At 48.1% G+C, this 19,380-nt stretch overlaps 1 protein-coding gene across 1 annotated transcript; it reads right to left on the bottom strand.

Annotated features, from left to right (window-relative positions):
* Positions 1 to 1,833: 1,833 nt before the first annotated feature.
* Positions 1,834 to 16,033, bottom strand: KCTD7 (potassium channel tetramerization domain containing 7). The gene is made up of 5 exons (XM_016957547.4): positions 15,667 to 16,033; positions 11,434 to 11,603; positions 6,452 to 6,630; positions 5,655 to 6,027; positions 1,834 to 4,922 (listed from the first exon to the last, which is right to left on the bottom strand). The coding sequence occupies exons 1-5, from the start codon at positions 15,808 to 15,810 to the stop codon at positions 4,874 to 4,876; spliced, it is 915 nt and encodes a 304-aa protein (XP_016813036.1). The 5' UTR covers positions 15,811 to 16,033; the 3' UTR covers positions 1,834 to 4,873.
* Between the last annotated feature and the right edge of the window lie 3,347 nt (positions 16,034 to 19,380).

Below are 19,380 nucleotides of genomic sequence, written 5' to 3'. Positions count from 1 at the left end.
ACCTACTCTGTCATACTCCATTCATCATCCTGTGAGCAGGGCCTCCTTCACCTAGCGGATATGTGTCCCTCACTAAGAAGGTCAGTAAATCGGGAGCCCCATCTACCCCCTTAACACAGGGGCTACATAAGGACTACACATTTGATATGGTTTGGCTCTGTGTCCCCACCCAAATCTCACGTTGAACTGTAATCCCCACTTGTCAGGGGAGGGACCTGGAGGGAGGTGATTGGATCATGGAGGTAGATTTCCCCTATGCTGTTCTTGTGATAGTGAGTTTTCATGAGCTCTGATGGTTTAAAAGTGTAGCATTTCCCCACTCTTTTTTTTTTTTTTTTTTTGAGATGGAGTCTCACTCTGTTTCCAGGCTGGAGTGCAGTGGCATGATCTCGGCTTATTGCAACCTCTGCCTCCTGAGTTCAAGTGATTCTCCTGCCTCAGCCTCCCGAGTAGCTGGGACTACAGGTGCACGCCACCATGCCCAGCTAATTTTTTTGTATTTTGTTTTTTAATAGAGATGGGGTTTCACCATGTTGGCCAGGATGGTCTCAATCTCTTGACCTCGTGATCTGCCTGCCTCGGCCTCCCAAAGTGCTGGGATTATACAGGCATGAGCCACCATGCCTGGCCTCCCCATTCTCTCTCTCTCCTGCCTCCATATAAGATGTGCCTTGCTTCTGAACTTCACCTTCTGCCATGATTATAAGTTTCCTGAGGCCTCCCAGGGATGTCAACTGTGGGTCAATTAAACCTCTTTTCTTTATAAATTAACCGGTCTCAGGTAGTTCTTTACAGCAGTGTGAAAATGGACTAATACAACATCTATGGGAGATTTTTTTTTCCTTTTTTCCTAAAATCCTTTCCTGAAGTATGAAGACTTTCTAATACTTGTCCTAGATATGTGCTTTCAAATCTTCACAGGTCAGGTAGAGTGAAGCCCTAAACCTCAGAAGGAGGATACGAGCTGTCAAGAGGAAGGGAGGATCATGCTGTTGAACACCTCTGAGGATTTCAGAAAGGGGCTCTGGGTTTGAATCCTGACTCTTCCACTTACTAGCTCTGCACTCTTGGGGAAACTACATACTTCTATGAGCTTCAGTTTCCAGCCTGTATTATTAGTGTACTATAACTATGTGACTGTACTCAGTAATTAGTCAGGGAATACATTTGGCACAGATGATACAGTGCTTTTGTTTAAAAGCCAGAATAATCAGAGGTTTAAGGGAAGCAGTTGGAGGGTATGAAGCTACTCAGAGCTTCAGAACTCACCTTTCTGCGTTAATCCATGATGTGACTCCAAGGGGCATCTTGATGAGGACACTCATTAGCCAGGAAGGTGTCAAGCTCTGCTTTCAAAGGAAGGGCAACTTACGTCCATTTTTCTTAAGGAAGGGTCTTAACCACTGAGGCTTACATAAATTTAGAGCTACTTATTTCCCCCATTGAAAAGGAAGTGGTGATATGACAGGAGGAATTTATTTTAGAACTACCTGACATGGTTGTGAGCCACACACGTGACTGCACCTGCAGTCTCTTCTTTCCTTGGAGAACTCCCAAAAGAAGAGGACAGAGATTTTGCCTAGGCTGGGGTGGGCACATGCCTACATGAAACAGGGACAAGTCTAGAGTAACTCTAGAAGGGACCTCAAGAGGCCCACCTCCCTTTCAGGGCAGAAATTCAGCTGCTGGTCTCAGGGAAAAGCCTGTCTTGTTGTGTGGGGCATCCCCAAACATACCACATTTTAAGCAGAAATAAAAAATATTTGCTGGCAAAGTGGGGGTCAGAGAAGAGATGAGAGCACATCTCTAAAAAAGAAAGGCACAGCACCCAGGTTCTAGTTCTTGACTTTAATGCCCTTGGAGTGTACTGAGGCTCAATACACCAAAGCACTCACAGACAGGTACATGAACTCACACAGGAAGTGTTATAGTGTGTACATAAACCCAACACCATACAGAAGGAAGACGACGGACCCAGGTGACCTCCCACACTCGAGGTGACTGCCTGTTCCCATACTCACTGTTTGTTCCCACCTCCCTCAACCCCTGCCAACCCCCATCCTTCCCCACTCAATATGTATATACACAGATATGATTCTTTCAGAATTCCAAAAAGTGCCTCTCCCACCCCAGTTCCCAACACTCCAGCTTTGGATGAAAAAAGCCTCTCTCTTTTAAGGATCATGAGACAGGCACCACCTTCACGCAAGAGCCCCAGCAAAATAGTACCCAAGAAAGCTTAATAATGTATATTGGAATCAAATATGGATAGAACATATGCAGAAGGACAATATTTGAAATATTACTAGGATCAAAACGCTCAGCATCGGTAGTTTTTGTTTTGTTATTGCTGTTTGCTTTAACCTGTTCAAGAGCTGGTTTAGACCAAGACCACACATGGATGCTCACACCGCCTGTGTCTTATAAATGTCACTTCCTATTCCTCCAGCAAGCAGCCCAGAACAGGAAGATTATATCACCTGATAAGCCTTAGGCACAAGGCTCAGACAGCTCCCAGAATATCCTAAGCCCCAGGAAAGAAGAACAGAAACTTCCAGAGTACAGCTGACTGCTTTCTGCATGGTAAGCACTGGGCAGCCTGGTGAACAAGGCAGAGGTAAAATAAGGAAGGTGATGATTCCTTCCATTTATTTAGAGTGTTACGCTAAGAATTCCTCTCCTGGAGTGGGATGTATTTCAGTGTGGTTTTGCTTCAGTCTTTTTTTGTTGCTATAACATTAGCTTTTTTATTTTTAAGGAATTTTGTTATGGCGAGCATTGCACCATTGGTCCCATCTCCTGAAACTTTCACTTTGCTTTGACTCACTGATAACTACTGGCCCGTCTCAAGGCAAGATGAATCCAGTCCCTTGTCAAGTGAGAGGGATTTACTGACATTATGCACAACAATTCTATAAAGATGCACTTCCTTATGATCAGGGAGAAGCTTTCATCCTTTGGAGCCTTCCTTCCAGACCCAACCCTTCTTCTGCTCTGGGCCGGGCCATTTAGAGTTGAAAAGGGATCAAATGGGGAAAAGTCACTTCCACAGGGATAACCCCTTTATCTGGAGGCCGTTACCACAATCCACCACATCTAATTGCACTTTTCAGCCTGGCCTTGGTTTCTCATTAGAGAATGGCGAAACTAGGCCACTGAATTCCTTCACTCCATTTAGAAAGAGCTCTCAGCTTGCTGCCCAGTGTCACCTCTCTGCCTGTTCTATTGGCCCAGAGCCTTGTGTCCTACAGTGGCACAGAATACATTACTGTGAGGATCACAAAGGGAGTCAGAGAAACAGGGATTTCTCCAGCGAGAGACACAGGAACGGTGTTCTTACCCAGCATCCCTGTAATCCTAAGCAAGCCTTCAGGACCTGTTTTTGAGCAAACTTGCATTTGAGCAAACAAGTCTCTCAATGGCTTGCATGTATGGACTCTAAATAACCAAGCCCTGCCATGCTCCATGGGAGAAGGGGGAAGCAGAAGGGGTCAAGGCCACATTACTGAAAGCAATGGGCTTAATGAACTGCTCTCTGTTCACACAGACTTTTTCAATAGTCTGCCTCTCTGTCAAAAAATGAACACATATTAGGCAGTAGGTAACACCAATCAGAAGAACCAAAATGAAAGACTTTTCTCTTAGAACAATACAAGAGCCATGTTTTGGGGCTAACCTCCAAGCAGGGACATCAGCTCCAGAAAAGAGACTATCCCTTTGTGTATGAGAACAATAGAGAGAGCGCATATCTCAGAACATGAATGACTATCCTTTCCTCTTAGATCTCAGTATCCACCTCTTTTCCACCTCTAAAAGAGTACAACAGGAGTGCAAAACCACGCCCTGGAATCTTTGTTTACACATAGGGAACAGAAGATCACTGCCATCCAGCCCCACGGAGGAATTCAGCCAAAGTCCCAGGGCTTGGTCTTCTCTTCCTCATATGAACACAGACTTCAGCTCCCCTTATACCCATCTTGTCTATCTGGTCCTGTAAGTCTGATACCAGTGAGGCTGTCCTCCCCAATTTATTTATTTATTTATTTATTTTTACGATGGTGTTGCCCAGGCTGGAGCACAGTGGCTAGCCACAGGCACGATCATAGTATACTACAGTCTTAATCTCCTGGGCTCAAGTGATCCTCCTGCCTCAGCCTCCAGAGTAGCTGGTACTACAGGTGTGTGCTTGAGTGGCCTGGACTACAGGCGTGTGCCCAAGTAGCTGGGACTACAGACATGTTCCTGGCTCGCATCAATTCTTTACACATTAAAAAAAAAAATCTCCCTTTACCCAGGAAGAGACAGGTACAATCATGATTAGAGAGAGACACCCTTAATGCAGCATGGAAATGTTACATTGTGATCAATGGTGCTACACAGTTCTTCCTTTAGGAGATGCATGTCCAGACCCTGACTAGTTGGCCCAGGCTGTAGACAGAGCAAGAAGGAAATGCAGTAGTAACAGATCCTTGGGGATCTTTTTCAATTTCTGAAATAGAGGAGTAAGTAAACCAAAATATACAGGAGTGAGGAGTAAAACAAAATATAAAGAAGTGAGTAAAACAAAAATAGAGGAGTGAGGAGTAAAACAGAAGGGAAGTTTTGTCTTCCTACGGCTCCTAGGATAGCTGTGTGTCTCACCCAGCCCTTCCTTTACCTTCTCAGAAGAGATGCTCTCCTAGAAGGAGAATGTTACCAGGACAGAGCAACAGGGTTTAAAGAGAGGGGGTCCCCTTCCAAAGAGGTTCACCACAAACTGGATTCTAACACATGAGATAGCAGCCAAGGAGGTGTCCTGAGCCTCTACAAAGGATGTTACATGTCAAAGATAACAGAAGATCTAGGCATCTTGCCTGCTTGACTTGGGGAATCTTCAGAAGAAGCCTCTGAAATTTGCATTCCAGCCCTGTGAGAAGATAACCCTGCAAGCAAGGAAGGTGGTGGAAGATAGGAGAAGCCGCGGCCCTAAGACAGGGCTGTAAACATTGTGGTTTTCTAAGGCCAACTGGGTGCATAGCTTTGGCAGCTATGGTTAAATCTCCAAAAGGTGGTGAAGAACATGTTCCGGAAGGAAAAGAAAAGTCTTTCCACATTTTGGGAATGTGGGCAACTATTCTTGGAGGAGAAGGGGTGCAGTGGGAGAGAAGATGCTCTTTCTTCTTCAGCCAGGGGCTATGGGGTGGCTGGTCAGGTAAATCCCCCATCATGTTCCGTGTTCACACCAATATACTGAGCACAAGGGAGGGACGCTTGAACGGGGTTGAGGAAGTGATTAGGCCTACATCGATTTGGTAACGTGGCTCTAAAATGGGCAGAAACTCTCTTGCAAGGTCAAGAAGGTGACAAAACTTCTCGGGACTTCCTGGTCAAGCCCTAGCTATCAGCCTCAAGGAAAGACTACCACGCCTTGAGGAAAGGCCAGGTGAGCGCTGGCTGGAGTGCCTGCAGGCCGCAAGCCCTGAGCCCAACCCTGAGGTGCAGTCAGGGAGATTGGAGCTACACCTCTGTCCCCTGGGAGCTGTGCCTCAGGATGCTGTTCTCACCTGGGCAGATTCTGGGGCAGTCAGCAGCCCCTTCAGGGATCTTACTCCCAGAGCCAACAAGCAGAGTGGACATCCTCCCTGATGGGACTCTCGCCTACCGGGGCTACTCACCACCATGTGATCTTGAACTCATAGATGGGGCGCTTGCAGTAGTAGTGGTTCACGAGGTGCTTGTCACACACCCCGATGCACTGGTGGTCCACGGTGAGACCCTGGGCCGAGAGGTCCGTGACCAGGCAGTGCAGCAGGTCATAAACATCAGCCACAGCCTCCCAGGGCCCAAAAGACACATCCACTTCACAGTGGTGCTCAAAAAGCTGCCCGTCACTCTCACTCCGCTCAAAGCGCAAGGAGTTGAGGAGCGGACACTCATAGGGGGTGATGGGCATCTCCTCCTTGAAGACACAGACCTTGAGCTTGGCAAAGCGGGCCTTCCGCTGGACCGCACGCAGCCGGGCGATCTCCACAATCCGCTCCAAGTGGTCTATAAGGATGAACACAACACCTATCACTAGGGTGAAGAGGCAGGACAGGGCGGCAGAGATGCACAGAGAAACAGTCCTGAAGATGGCAGGATGCAGGAGGGGAAAGACAGATTTCCCGGGGAAGGGACTCAGGGAGCCAATGAAGGGCACAAACTTAAACAAGGGTCACGGTTCTCCACAGCAAAGGGAAGCCAATGGGACGAGGGCTGTCCTTCTGAAATACAATTTGCTAACTGTCATAGGCCAGGTAGGCCCACCTTAACCTGAATCTCCCCAGCGTGACTGGGAAGGGATGACACTCCATCGCATCTTGAGTAATCTGGATGAATGCTGCCCCCGGTGTTCTGATGGAGACCTAAACACTCACAGATGCCTTGCAGACCTCCTCCCACATACCCACCATCCTGGGCAGCTGACCCTCACCTTTGTAATAGGGCATGAGTCCCAGAAACGCTTGGCGCACCTTCTCGCCCTTCAGTGGCTGCATGTTCTCCAGCTGCTCCAGGAGGGGCCCGATGGCATAGTACTGGGCCTCTTTGTACACAGCTCGAACACGCTCCCTGGGTGGGAGGTCCCCTGAGCGCAGGAAATTCAGCACATCTCTAAGCAGGAAGGAAAGAGGGTCGGTGACAAGGAGCTTATGCTCCTGGGCAGTGCCACACAGTGTGCATTGGACAAAATCTAAAACCAGACTGCCAGCTGTGTTACACTGGGTAAATGAACTTAACCACTCCATGTCTCAGTTTCCCTGTCTGTAAAACTGGAGAAAACAATAAAACCTCATAATGTGTTAGGGAATTAAGTGATTAGAAAATCCCTGGCACAGAGTAGGGCCTCAATAACTGTTATTAGTTGTTGTTATCAGTAAGCAACTATAATTACTATCATTAGGTATAATATTAGGTATTATTAGGTATATGTAAGTATAATGGAAAGATATGACACCTAGCCCTTTATATATATATAGTTTTAGAATTGAGGTGACATATTCAATAAATGTACAAATATTAACTGTACAGTTCAGTTGTTTTTTTAAGTATGAATATACCCATCCAACCATCACCTAGATCAAGATGAAACATTTCCATTCCTTAAGGTTCCTCATGCCACTTCCCAGTTAATCCCTACGGAAGCAACCACTCTAACTTCTCCTTCGATCAGTAAAGATGAGTTTTGCCTTTTCTTGAAATATATATATAAACAGAATTATATAGTATGTTCTCTTTCATACCTGGCTTCTTTTCTTTAACATAATGTTTTCGAAATGCATCCACCAAATACATAATAAAAACAAACCAGTAGTTTGTTTGTTTTATTAATTATTATTCATTATGTAAGTATACCCTTGCATGAATATGGTATAATTTATTTACCCTGTTGTCTTATTGATGGACATTTGGGTTGTTTCCAGTTTTTGGCTATTATGAGTAAAGCTGGGATGAACATTCCTATATAAGACCTTTAGGCCAGGCACGGTGGCTCATACGTGTGATCCCAACACTTTGGGAGGCCGAGGTGGGTGGATCATCTGAGCTCAGGAGTTTAAGACCAGCCTGGCCAAAACGGTGAAACTCCATCTCTACTAAAAATACAAAAATTAGCCGGGTATGGTGGTGGGCGTCTGTAATCCCAGCTACTCTGGAGGCTGAGGCAGGGGAACTGCTTCAACCTGGGAAGTGGAGGTTGCAGTGAGCGAAGATCACGCCACTGCACTCCAGTCTGGGTGACAGTGTGAGACTCCATCACAAAAACAAACAAACAAAAGAAACCTTTAGTGGACACAAGCACAAATTGCTTTTGAGTAAGTATTAGCAGTAGAGTCATTCAGTCATAGGGTAAGCATGTGGTTAACAAAGTGGCTGCAGCATTTTACATTCCCAGCAGCAATGCAGAAGAGTTCTAGGTGTTCCCCATCCTTGCCACTAGTATTATTCTGTAGCTATGCAGAGCAGGTAAAATGCCTAACTCTAATGTCTGAACAAACTGGTTCCAGGGCTGAATAAAATCACATATTGCGTTTTCTTAAAATAAAAATTCAGTCCTTCTAATTCACTTTTCAGATTTTTTTTTCTTCTTTTTTAAGAGATAGGATCTTGTTGTGTCACCTAGGCTGGAGGGCAGTGGTGCAATCATAGCTCACTGCAGCCTCTAACTCCTGGGCTCAAGCAGTCCTCTTGCCTCAGCCTCCCAAATAACTGGGACCTTAGGTGCAAGCCACAAGCTTTTTAGATTATTTAGTGCTCAGAGTAATCAGATACATCACCGGTACGTGCGGAAGACAGTGAGTAAACCCCAAGATAATGCTGCTACCTCAATAACAGCTTAGTCTATGACCTAATACAACACCAGCTAACACTTGCTAAGTATTACTCCGTGCCAGCCACTATTCATGGGTTATCCCATGTAATCCTCTCAATGACATTGGGGGTGTGTGCTATCTTATCTCTATGTCATAAATGAGGCTCAAGTGGGGCCCAGACAGGTTCAGGAACATGCTTGCTCAAGTAGCCACCGCTGCCAGAGGCTCAGATCCAGCCATGGCTGATTCTACACCCACATCTACCATGGTCCAGCTTCAGCAGAAACATTTAGACCAGAGTGCAGCAAGCTGATGACAATGGGGAACGACCCCAGATTGAGGCCCAAGCAGCCTTCACGGTGGACGCTAGGGATACATAAGCTGTATAGTAAGAAATGTACCCTACGAAATGCCCTGAACCGCCTATTTTATCTGAGTCATTCAACAACTTCATCTGCTGCTGATGAATCATAGGTCACAGGAGCTCATCAGCCAAAGTAAGAATGTCGCCATCTCCTGCTTTCTGCCATGCCCTTGCCTGGCGCTGTCACTCTCTAGCTGTGGCCACCTGGGCATGGGCACATCCACCTCAAGTCAAACCCAGAACCCCTCCCCAAAATCCCTTCTAGATCTTCAGCAAACCTTGGTGAGCTCTGAAAAATAAAACCCTGGGGCAAGGCCCAGCTAAGGGTGCTGTGGGAGCTGCTAGCTGGGGCTGGCACTTTCCTTCCCCAAACAGCCTGCAAACAAACATCTTTTTATAGTTCTGCAGAGCGATGTGACACTTTGTTTTCTCAGCATTGGAGGCAGCTGATAGCCCACTGGGGAAACCCAGATGCTTCCAAGCAAGTTATTTGACCAGCGTCTCCTTTCTGAGAATAAAAATGATCTTTCCCACAATGTGGGCAATCCTTCTTGGAGGCCAGCACAGAGATGTAGTGGTTGGAGAGTTTCTGCCTCCTGGGCACTTGGTTCAAGGTCTCTAGTCATCTCCAATGTCAGACTGAAGGAGCTAAGAGTTCCAGCCACGTACTCTGAAAAGGACATGGCTAGGGGTCACACCAAGGCTCTTTATATAATCCTCTTTGACAAGCCTGTGCAGCAGCTATAATTATTTCTCATTTCACAAACATGGAACCCCTGAGACATAAAGTCTTTAAATTGTTTACGTGTAAGACTGTCACAAGTCCTTTCTTGGGAAAGGTTTCGTTTTCTTTTTTAAGACACAGAGTCTCGGCCGGGCCGGACACAAACTACAGGCTGGGCCTGTAATCCCAGCACTTTGGCAGTCTGAGGCAGGAGGATCACTTGAGTCCAGGTGTTCGAGAACATCCTGGCCAACATACTGAAACCTCATCTCTAAAAAACATCAAAAATTAGCCAGGCGTGGTGGTGTGCACCTCTAGTCCCAGCTACTTGGGAAACTGAGGCAGCAGAATTGCTTGCACCTGGGAGGTCAAGGCTGTAGTGAGCTGTGCTTGCATCACTGCACTCAGCTTGGGCAACAGAGCAAGACGCTGACTCAAAAAAAAAAAAAAAAAAAAACAGTCTCACTCTGTTGCCCTGGCTGGAGCACAGTGGTAGGATCATGGCTCACTGCAGCCTCCAACTCCTGAGCTCAACCAATCCTCCCACCTCGGCCTCACAAGTAGCTGTGACTACAGGCAAGTACCACCACGCCTGGCTGCTATTTTGCTGTTGTTGACATTGTGTTTTTCCACATTTTAGTGTTAAGTGACAAGAACAACAGAGGGTTTTTTTTTTTTTTAAAGACTTTCCTTGGCAAAATTAAAGGAGAACAACACTGTATCAGTCTTTCATCTCTTTTTATTCCTTTAAACTACTGAAAGAAGTCTGGTAACCACTGCTACACACCATGCCTCCTTCCCATGGCAACGCTGAGCCCCAAAATCCAGGTCTAAAGGTACTCTCCATGTTGTTTTAGACTACCCCCCTATGTGGGATTACACTTATTCCTCTCCACACAGATGACAACTTCCTGGTCTCATATTGCATAGGACAGCCAGGTGCGGTGGCGCACACCTGTAGTCTCAGCTATTCAAGAGGCTGAGGGGAGAAGACTGCTTGAGCCAGGAGTTTAAGGATGCAGTGAGCTATGATGGCACTGGTGAACAACCACTACATTCCACCCTGGGCCACATAGCAAGACCCTATCTCCAAAAAAACAGCCCCCGAAAAAAAAAAACAACACCTAAAACTTAAATAAATACTGTAATACCAGCATTTTAGGAGGCCAAGGTGGGAGGACTGCCTAAGGCCAGGAGCTTGAGACCAGTCTGGGCAACAGAGCAAGATCCTATCTCTATTTTTATATATAGATAGATAGATAGATAGAATCACACACATCAAGACCAGTGGAAGCCTCAGTGCATCAGAGCTCATATATATACATATACATATATATATATATACACACACACCCATATATACATATATATATGTGTGTGCATGTATGTGTACATCTGTGTGTGTGGGTGTATAATGAGATAAATAAATAAATAATAAATAAATAAAAATGAAATTTTGTTTTGTTTTTTGAGATGGAATCTCGTGTCGCCCAGGCTGGAGCGCAGAGGCGTGATCTCGGGTCACTGCAACCTCTGCCTCCTGGGTTCAAGCGATTCTTCGACCTCAGCTTCCTGAGTAGCTGGGATTGCAGGTATGAGCCACCACACCCAGCTAATTTTTGTATTTTTAGTAGAGATGGGGTTTCACCATGCTGTAATGAGCTGGTCTGGAACTCCTGGCCTCAAGTGATCTACCTGCCTCAGCCTCCCAAAGTGCTGGGATTACAGGCATGAGCACCGCGCAGAGCTGAAAATAAAAATTGTTTAATTGTCTATGATTGAAGCAATTTCATCCAGCCAGTGTGTGTTATTTCGAATTTCTCTGGCTGTCTTTGTCTCCTTTGGCAAAAAAAAAAAAAAAAAAAAAAATTGATCCCTTTCAATAAACCCATTTATTAAATTTCATCAATATGCTTTCTCCTCTTCTAGGTACTATGGAAGATATCAAGGTCCCATACTCAAGCCTACGCTAATCACCTGCTAGGACTACAAAGTTGATTGTAGAGGGAGAGACATACCCAAAGTGTGTGCCATCTCGGTCGATGAAGTACCGGCCCTCGGAGTCCGTGGGGATGTAGTGCCGTCCACTGAACATGGCTGCCAACATGGTGTCTTCGTAGCATCGCAGTGTGGACAGGCGTGTAGTGAAGTGAGCCCCTCCGATGTTAAGGGGAACAACCTCAGGAAACTGGAAAGAGATCACCAGGGCTCTCAGGCAGGCAACAGGGAATGAGAGCTGGGGCTGCTCCATCTTCAATCCCTGGGGTCTGATTGGTGCCACACCATTCATTCAGTCACTCAAGCCCAGAGGTCCATCTGAACACTTTCTTCTCTCTCCTCCCTCTGCCCCACCCTCATCATCTGCCAAGTCCTACCCATTCTAACCCTCATAGCTCTTTTTTTTTGAGATGGAGTTTCACTCATCTCCCAGGCTGGAGTGCAGTGGCGCGATGTCGGCTCACTGCAAGCTCCGCCTCCCGGGTTCACGCCATTCTCCTGCCTCAGCCTCCCCGAGTAGCTGGGACTACAGGCGCCCTCCACCACACCCGGCTAATTTTTTGTATATATATATATATTTTTAGTAGAGACGGGGTTTCACCGTGTTAGCCAGGATGGTCTCGATCTCCTGACCTCATGATCCACCTGCCTCGGCCTCCCAAAGTGCTGGGATTACAGGCATGAGCCACTGTGCCTGGTCCCCTGATAGCTTTTAAATCAGGTCTCTCCACCTCAACTCCATTATCGCTGCTCTAGAGCTCAAGCCTTCAGTGTCCTTTCACTTCCTGAATTTACTATCTTAGTGCTCTTGCTCACATTGTCTTCTTTGCCCAAAATGCTCTTACCAGTCTCCTTCTTCTGTCTATATGGCAAGTTAAATGGACCCATACAGTGTTATAGGTTGTTCACTGCATAAAAGCACCTGGATGAGAGTCATCTGCTATGTGCCCTTTTTCTTTTCTTTTTTTTTTGAGACAGAGTCCCAGCCTGTGTCGCCCAGGCTGGAGTTCAGTGGCGCGATCTCGGCTCACTGCAACCTCTGCCTCTCGGGTTCACACCATTCTCCTGCCTCAGCCTCCCGAGTAGCTGGTACTACAGGTGCCTGCCACCCCGCCTGGCTAATTTTTTGTATTTTTAGTAGAGATGGGGTTTCACCGTGTTAGCCAGGATGGTCTCGGTCTCCTGACCTCATGATCCGCCCGCCTTGGCCTCCCCGGGTGCTGGGATTACCGGCGTGAGCCACCACGCCCGGCCTGCTATGTGCCCTTTTTCTAATTCACACCAACACACCATACAGTTTAGTGGCATCTACTCATTCTAGAAATTTCTATTCAAGTTCCCCTCATCTGTGAGCATTTCTGTCTACTGTCCCTCACCTGCCCCTAGGACAGAGTTAATGACACATTCTTCGACTGTGCCTTCACCGTGTGTCATATTCTCCTCTATAATAGCACCTAGCACAATACATCGCCAATTATTTCCCTCTGTCAATTCACTCCACTAGACCCCAAGCTTCCCAAAGACAGGGAAAGCATCTTGGTCACCAATCATGGGCTGCCCACAGCAGAGCTCAGTAGTTGTGTGTTGAATACTTCCAGGCATCTACTCCTCTCCTAATCTGTAGAGTGAGCCTGGTTTCCGGTCCAGCTAAGGTTCTGGAGGTAAGGGTTGAGTGAGGAACATGAAAATGATGGTATAAATGTGCCCTAAGAAGCTCGAGGTTTCCCTTAAAATGCAAGGTTTTTTTTTTTCCCCTGTTTTGCACTGCTTGTGGTTTCTACCAAACTGCATTTGAAAAAATGAGGTCAGTTTAAGTTCTCTTTAATCTTCCCACAAACTTCCTCCAGATCAATTCAAATTGTATCCCTATGCATCTTTTTTTTTTTTTTTTTTGAGACGGAATCTCATTGCAACACCCAGGCTGGAGTGCAATGGCACGATCTCGGTTCACCGCAACCTCTGCCTCCCGGGTTCAAGAGATTCTGCTGCCCCAGCCTCCAAAGTAGCTGGGACTACAGGTGGGCATGGCCACACCCAACTAATTTTTGTATTTTTAGTAGAGATGGGGTTTCACCATGTTGGCCAAGCTGGTCTCAAAGTCCTAACCTCAAGTGATCTTCCTGCCTTGGCCTCCCAAAGTGCTGGGATTATAGCCATGCATCCTTTTCAATATTACATCTCTCCTGCTCCAGTGAAAGTCTGCTTATCTACACAGTACCTTTCCCAGCTTTCAAATCCTTTGTGAAATAAAATAGGGTACAAATACATTAAATAAAGCTGACCCAGGGCCTTGTGCAGTGCCTGGCTCAAATAAAGACCCAAAATTCACTGAATGAATGAAAGAAATAGACAGGTAGTTACACTTCCGTGTGTGTATGCACTGTTACTCTTCTGCACCCACAGGACATGAAAATGCCTTGCGCTTATTCTGTAGGTCCTCTAAAACCATTTTATGTGTATATCAAGGGCTCAGATATCATTTTGGAATAACAATACTTAACATTTCTGGAGCTCTTTAAACCTTTTCTAAAGATACTTCATACCAATCCAAGTGCTTGCTCCATATTAGAGATGAGAGGATTGAAGCAGAGAGGACAAAAGCCATTGGAAACAGTTTTGGAGCTCACATGGGGCAATGTCATCAGTGGGGGGAACTGGTGGTGGGGCCCTGGTCTGCAATCTGTGGTCTTGTGCTCTTTACCTCAAACCACATCATTTTCCCAATGACAGTGCACAAAAAAATAGCACCACTGTGACTAATGACTTTTTTCCAATTGCAGAGATTACTTCTAGATTTTTGCTCATTTTCCCATGGCATTGTGTGTATGGGGCTTGCAATCCCAGCACAACACTATCTGCTTCCCAAGAGCATCACCTAGCCCAGCCTATTGAGGGCCTCAATTGTTGAGGGCCTCCATTGTCCTGGGACTCCGCATACCACATGCTCCTGGATCTGGCACTACCTTAGTCCCTGCCTCCTAGAAGCCATCTTCGGTGTCCAGTAATGCTTCACCTTCCCTCCTCTTTATTTTTTATTTGTAGAGATGGAGTCTGTGTTGCCCAAGCTGGTCCCAGACTCCTGGCCTCAAACCATCCTCCTGCCTTGGCCTCCCAAAGTGCTGGGATTACAAGTGTAAGCCACCACACCTGGCATCGTTTCCCTTCTCTTGCTTTTTTTGTTTTTGTTTGTTTGTAGGTATGGTCTTACTCTATCACACCCAGGCTGGAGTACAGTGGCACAATTACAGCTCACTGCAACCTCAACCTCCAGGGCTCAAGCAATCCTCCCAACTCACCTTCCTGAGCACCTGGGACTACAGGCACACACCACCAAGCCTGGCTAATTTTCATTTTTGTAGAGGCAGGGTCTCACTGTTGCCCTGACTAGTCTCTAACTGCTGGGATCAAGCAATCCTCCCACCTCAGCATCCCAAACTGCTGAGATTACAGATGTGAGCCACCATGCCTGGTATCTTTTCCCGTCTCTTGAGTGTCATTTCAGGTGTTGACATGATAGTATCACACACATTAAGTAAGACCCGTGGAAGCCCCTCTGCATCAGAGCACAGCAGCCTGTGAGTGAAAGCCATGGGATGCCAGGTGACCGTGCCTACATCTATGAACTGGCCTGCCCCTTATGTGCAGACAGCTCCTTGTCTTGTTCCTTAGGTAGCTGGAGACTAGGTGTGGGCAACCACTACAGCATCCTGTTGGATTCTCTAGAAGACATCTTTTTCTTTTTTTTTTTTTATTCATCCAACCCAAAATGCCTTTGTTTTTCCAGTCGTAGTAGGGACGGGGCCTCGCTATGTTGCCCAGGCTGGCCTCCAACTCCTGCCCTCAAGCGATCCTCCCTCCCAATGTGTTGGGATTACAGGCTCGAGCTACGGTGCCTGGTCAGACACACCATCAGCTCTCGGGGCTCCAGGGTCCCCCTCCCACGGCCCACCCTCCCTCCTGTCTTCGGTAAAGGTGGGACATGGCGATGGGAGTAAATCACCCCAGTGACTACTGGGCGGAGGGTGTAGGGGGTGGGGAAGCACACCTAGTGGGTGTAATTGACAGGGGTTGAAGGTGGGTGGGTAGGGGTGCAGGTGGGCGGGGGAGGTGCAGGTGGGCGGGGGAGGGGCGCAGGTCCGCGGGCCCCGCCCCCAACCTCGGCCCCGCCCACCCGCCAAGGACCGCTATGCCCCGCGCCCGCTTCTCCCCCGCGCCCCTCCCCACGCCCCGCGGCCCGCCGCCCGCCCGGGTACCTCCTGTGGCAGCAGGGGCAGCGCGTGCCCCGCCTGCGTGGCCGTCGGCGTGGCCGGCTCCAGAAAGTCGTCTTCGGCGTCGGAGCTGGACATGGCACCGTCCTGGCGACGGCTGTCTGGCTCCCGCCCCGTGACTACCACCATCCCTCTGGCTCTGGGCAGTGGGCGCGGCTTCGGGCGGGCGGAGGCGGCGGCCCCGGGCACTCCCTACCGCCGAGCAGCGCCTGGCATGACGCGGCCGGCTGCGGGCTGGCCGGAGGGGGGCGAGAGGCAGTGCGCAGGCGGGAGGGCGGTGGCTCCCTCAACGCCGACCCGCTCGCGCCCAGCTGGGGCCTGACCCGACCGCCTCCCGCTACTGGCCGACGCCGCGCTGGTTCCGCCTTGATTGGCAGGAAGCTCGCCCAGTCGAAGAGCAGGCAGCGCCAGCGGCCGGCGCGTGAGTGGTCCCTGGGTTGGGGGGGGCGGGGGGCGGCCTGCGAGCCTGCCGTGCACTGATTGGTCCTCTGGCCAGCAGGCGCGCCCTTTCCGAGAGACCCGGCGGTGGTGCGCCGCTACGCTCTCATAACTGGGTGTCGCAGTCTGCCGTGAAGAGGGTTCTCACCCCCGTCAGGGTCGACGCCTTATCCCTTCACACAGGGGCTCACGACTTACTCGTGTGTCTGGCCCCAGAGCAGCGGGTCCTTGTCTCCTCAATGGAAGGCCTGAGCAGCCTTTCCTGGAGGATGTGGCGGGAGGAGGGCTGAGGTGGCTGCGGACACGCGACCGCGGCTGGCCCCGCCCCGAGCCGCAGGGCACCGCCCGGGTGTCCAGTTCTTCCTCACTCGCTCGCGCAGAAATCCGAACGAGAAAACCCAAAATAGGAGCACTTGAGTTCAATGAATAATGACAGTGACTCCCCACCGTGACCGTTTTTCCACCGGGACACACAGATGGAGACAGGCCCTTCCCCAAGATGCTCCCGGCTCCCTGGGAGGCGGAGTCCAGCCCTAGAGGCTCGATCAGCGCAGGGAGTCTCCTGGGGGGTCAAGGTTCTTAGCCCGTTCAAGCCATTTTCTCCTTTCTTTAAAAGACAAAGTCTCACTCTGTTACCCAGGCTGAAGTGCAGTGGCGCAATCATAGCTCATTGCAACCCCTGGGCTCAAGCAATCCTCCCGCCCCAGCCTCCCGAGTAGCTGGGACCACAGACGCGCACCACCACACTCAGCTGATTTTTTAAAATTTTGGCCGGGCGCAGTGGCTCACGCCTGTAATCCTGGCTCTTTGGTAAGCGAAGCGGGTGGATCACCTGAGGTCAGGAAGTTGAGACCAGCCTGGCCAACATGGTGAAACCTCATCTCTACTAAAAATACAAAATTAGCCAGGCATGGTGGCACACCTGCAATCCCAGCTACTAGGGAGGCTGAGGCAGGAGAATCGCTTGAACCCAGGAGATGGAGATTGCAGTGAGGCGAGATCACGGCCACTATACTCCAGCCTGGGCAACAAGAGCGAAACTCCGTCTCAAAAAAGAAAAAAAAAAAATTTTTTTTTTTTTTTAAGAAATGGGGTCTTGTCATGTTGCCCAGGCTGGTCTCAAACTCCTTGCCTCAAGCTGTCCTCCCTCGTCAGCCTCCCAAAGTGCTGGGATCGCAGGCGTGTGCAACCATGCTTCTCCTTTTCAAACCGTTTTCACACCCAGTTCCTCATCTCATTCTCACAGTGTAGTGACAGAAAAGAAAACTGAGTCGTAGATTAGACAGCTCCAGGATGGCAAAGATGAGCTGGTGGCATAGCACTTCCTCTGTTAGACCATCGCACTCCCAGCTGCAGGAGTGTCCTAGGTCTGTGTTTTCTCCAACTTCAGTTGCATCAAAATCCCTGGAGGGAGACCTTGTTTAAACACAGATGAAAAGGAATGAAATCACGTCATCTGCAGCAACGTGGATGGACGTCATTATGTTAAGTGAAATAAGCCAGGCACAGAAAGACATAAATATTGCATGTTCTTATCTGTGGCAGCTAAAACAAATCGATCTCATAAATTTAGAGAGTAGAAAGAAACCAGAGGCTGGGAACGGTTGGGTGAGAAATGAAGAGATTTAGGTTAATGAAGGACATACAGTTAGATAAAAAGGTTTATGTTCTATGGTTCGAAAGCAGAGTAGTGACTATAATTAACAACAATGGATTGTATATTTCAAAATAGCTGGAAGACACTTTGGGAAGCCAAGGCAGGAGGATACCTTGAGCCCAGGAGGTCAAGACCAGCCTGGACAACGTAGTTAGACCCTGCCTCTACAAAAAATAAAATATATATATAGCTGAGTGTGGTGGCTCACGTCTGTAGTCCCAGCTACTAGGAGGGTAAAGCAAGGAGGATCGTGCGAGCCAGGGAGGTTGAAGCTGCAGTGAGCTGTGATTGCACCACTGCATTCCAGTGCCTAGGTGACAGAGACCCTGTTTCAACAACAACAATAACAAAAATCTAGAAGAGAGGACTTAAATTCTTTCCAACACATGAGTAAATTCCCAAAGTGATGGATACCACTAATGCTCTGACTTAATCATTACACATCCTATGCACGTAACAAAATATCACAGATATCCCATACATATGTAAAATATTATGTATCCATAAAAAGTTAAAATAAAAAAATAAACAGAGCCCCAGTCCCACCCTCAGAGAATCTGAGTTGATCAGTCTTGGGTGAAGCGCTTGGTAATTTGCATTCCTAACAAATCCCAGGATAATTATGATGCTGCTGGTCCATGAACCACACTTTGAGTAACACTGCCCTAAAGGAGGCCCCTTGAGGCCCTCTCTTGTCTTCCATTATACTCTAGTCTTTCTCAAAAATACCTGTAACAAAATTTCCTCTTTCAATCCTTATGCCAATTGGGATGTTTCAGCTGTACCAAGAAACTGCAACCAAAAGTAGTTTAAGCAGTCAGGGAATTTTATTTTATTTTTATTTAATTTATTTATTTATTTTGAGACAGAGTCTCTGTCGCCCAGGCTGGAGGGCAGTGGCGCAATCTCGGCTCACTGCAACCTTCACCTCCTGGGTTCACGCCATTCTCCTGCCTCAGCCTCCCGAGTAGCTGGGACTACAGGCGCCCGCCTCCACGCCCGGCTAATTTTTTGTATTTTTTTTAGTAGAGAGGGGGTTTCACTGTGTTAGCCAGGATGGTCTTGATCTCCTGACCTCAGGTGATCTGCCCGTATCGGCCTCCCAGAGTGCTGGGATTACAGGCATGAGCCACCGCGCCTGGCCTACACAGCAACTTTTATTGAAGCAGCAATGTACAGCAGCAGCAGAGATACTGCACCTTGCAGAGCAGGGCTACCCCATAAGCAGTGTGCCCAGCGTAGCAGCTCAGAGGCAGTTCTGCACTTATATTTATACCAACTTTTAATTATATGCAAATTGAGGGGCAGTTTACATAGCAATTTCTAGGATGAGGATGGTAACTTGAGGGTCAGGTCATTGGGTCACTGCTGTGGAAAGGGGCAGTGTTGCTATGGCAATGGTAAACTGACCATGCACACTTGTGTGTGTATTTTATGGAAAGCTGCTTCCACCCCAGACCTGTTTTAGCTAGTCTTCAATTTGTTGTGGTGTCTGAGTTCCACCTCCAGAGTCCAGTCCTACCTCCTTTCTCACTCCTTTGTTTTTTTGTTGTTGTTTGTTTTTATTTTTTGAGATGGGGTCTCACTCTATTGCCCAGGCTGGA

The sequence above is a fragment of the Pan troglodytes genome, chromosome 6 (genome assembly GCF_028858775.2).
Source record: "Pan troglodytes isolate AG18354 chromosome 6, NHGRI_mPanTro3-v2.0_pri, whole genome shotgun sequence".
Classification (NCBI taxonomy): Eukaryota; Metazoa; Chordata; class Mammalia; order Primates; family Hominidae; genus Pan; species Pan troglodytes.
The sequence above is the reverse complement of the archived record's forward strand: the minus strand, read 5'-3'. Positions and strand labels throughout refer to the sequence as shown.

Excerpts from the sequence above, each read along its gene's own strand:
- KCTD7 (XM_016957547.4), bottom strand. The coding sequence starts at position 15,810 with ATGGTGGTAGTCACGGGGCGGGAGCCAGACAGCCGTCGCCAGGACGGT. Across the intron at positions 11,604-15,666 it reads TGCCCCTGCTGCCACAGGAG|TTTCCTGAGGTTGTTCCCCT; the intron begins GTACCCGGGCGG and ends ATCTCTTTCCAG. Across the intron at positions 4,923-5,654 it reads GAGTTCAAGATCACATGGTG|GGTTATCTTCTCACAGGGCT; the intron begins GTGAGTAGCCCC and ends CCTTGCTTGCAG.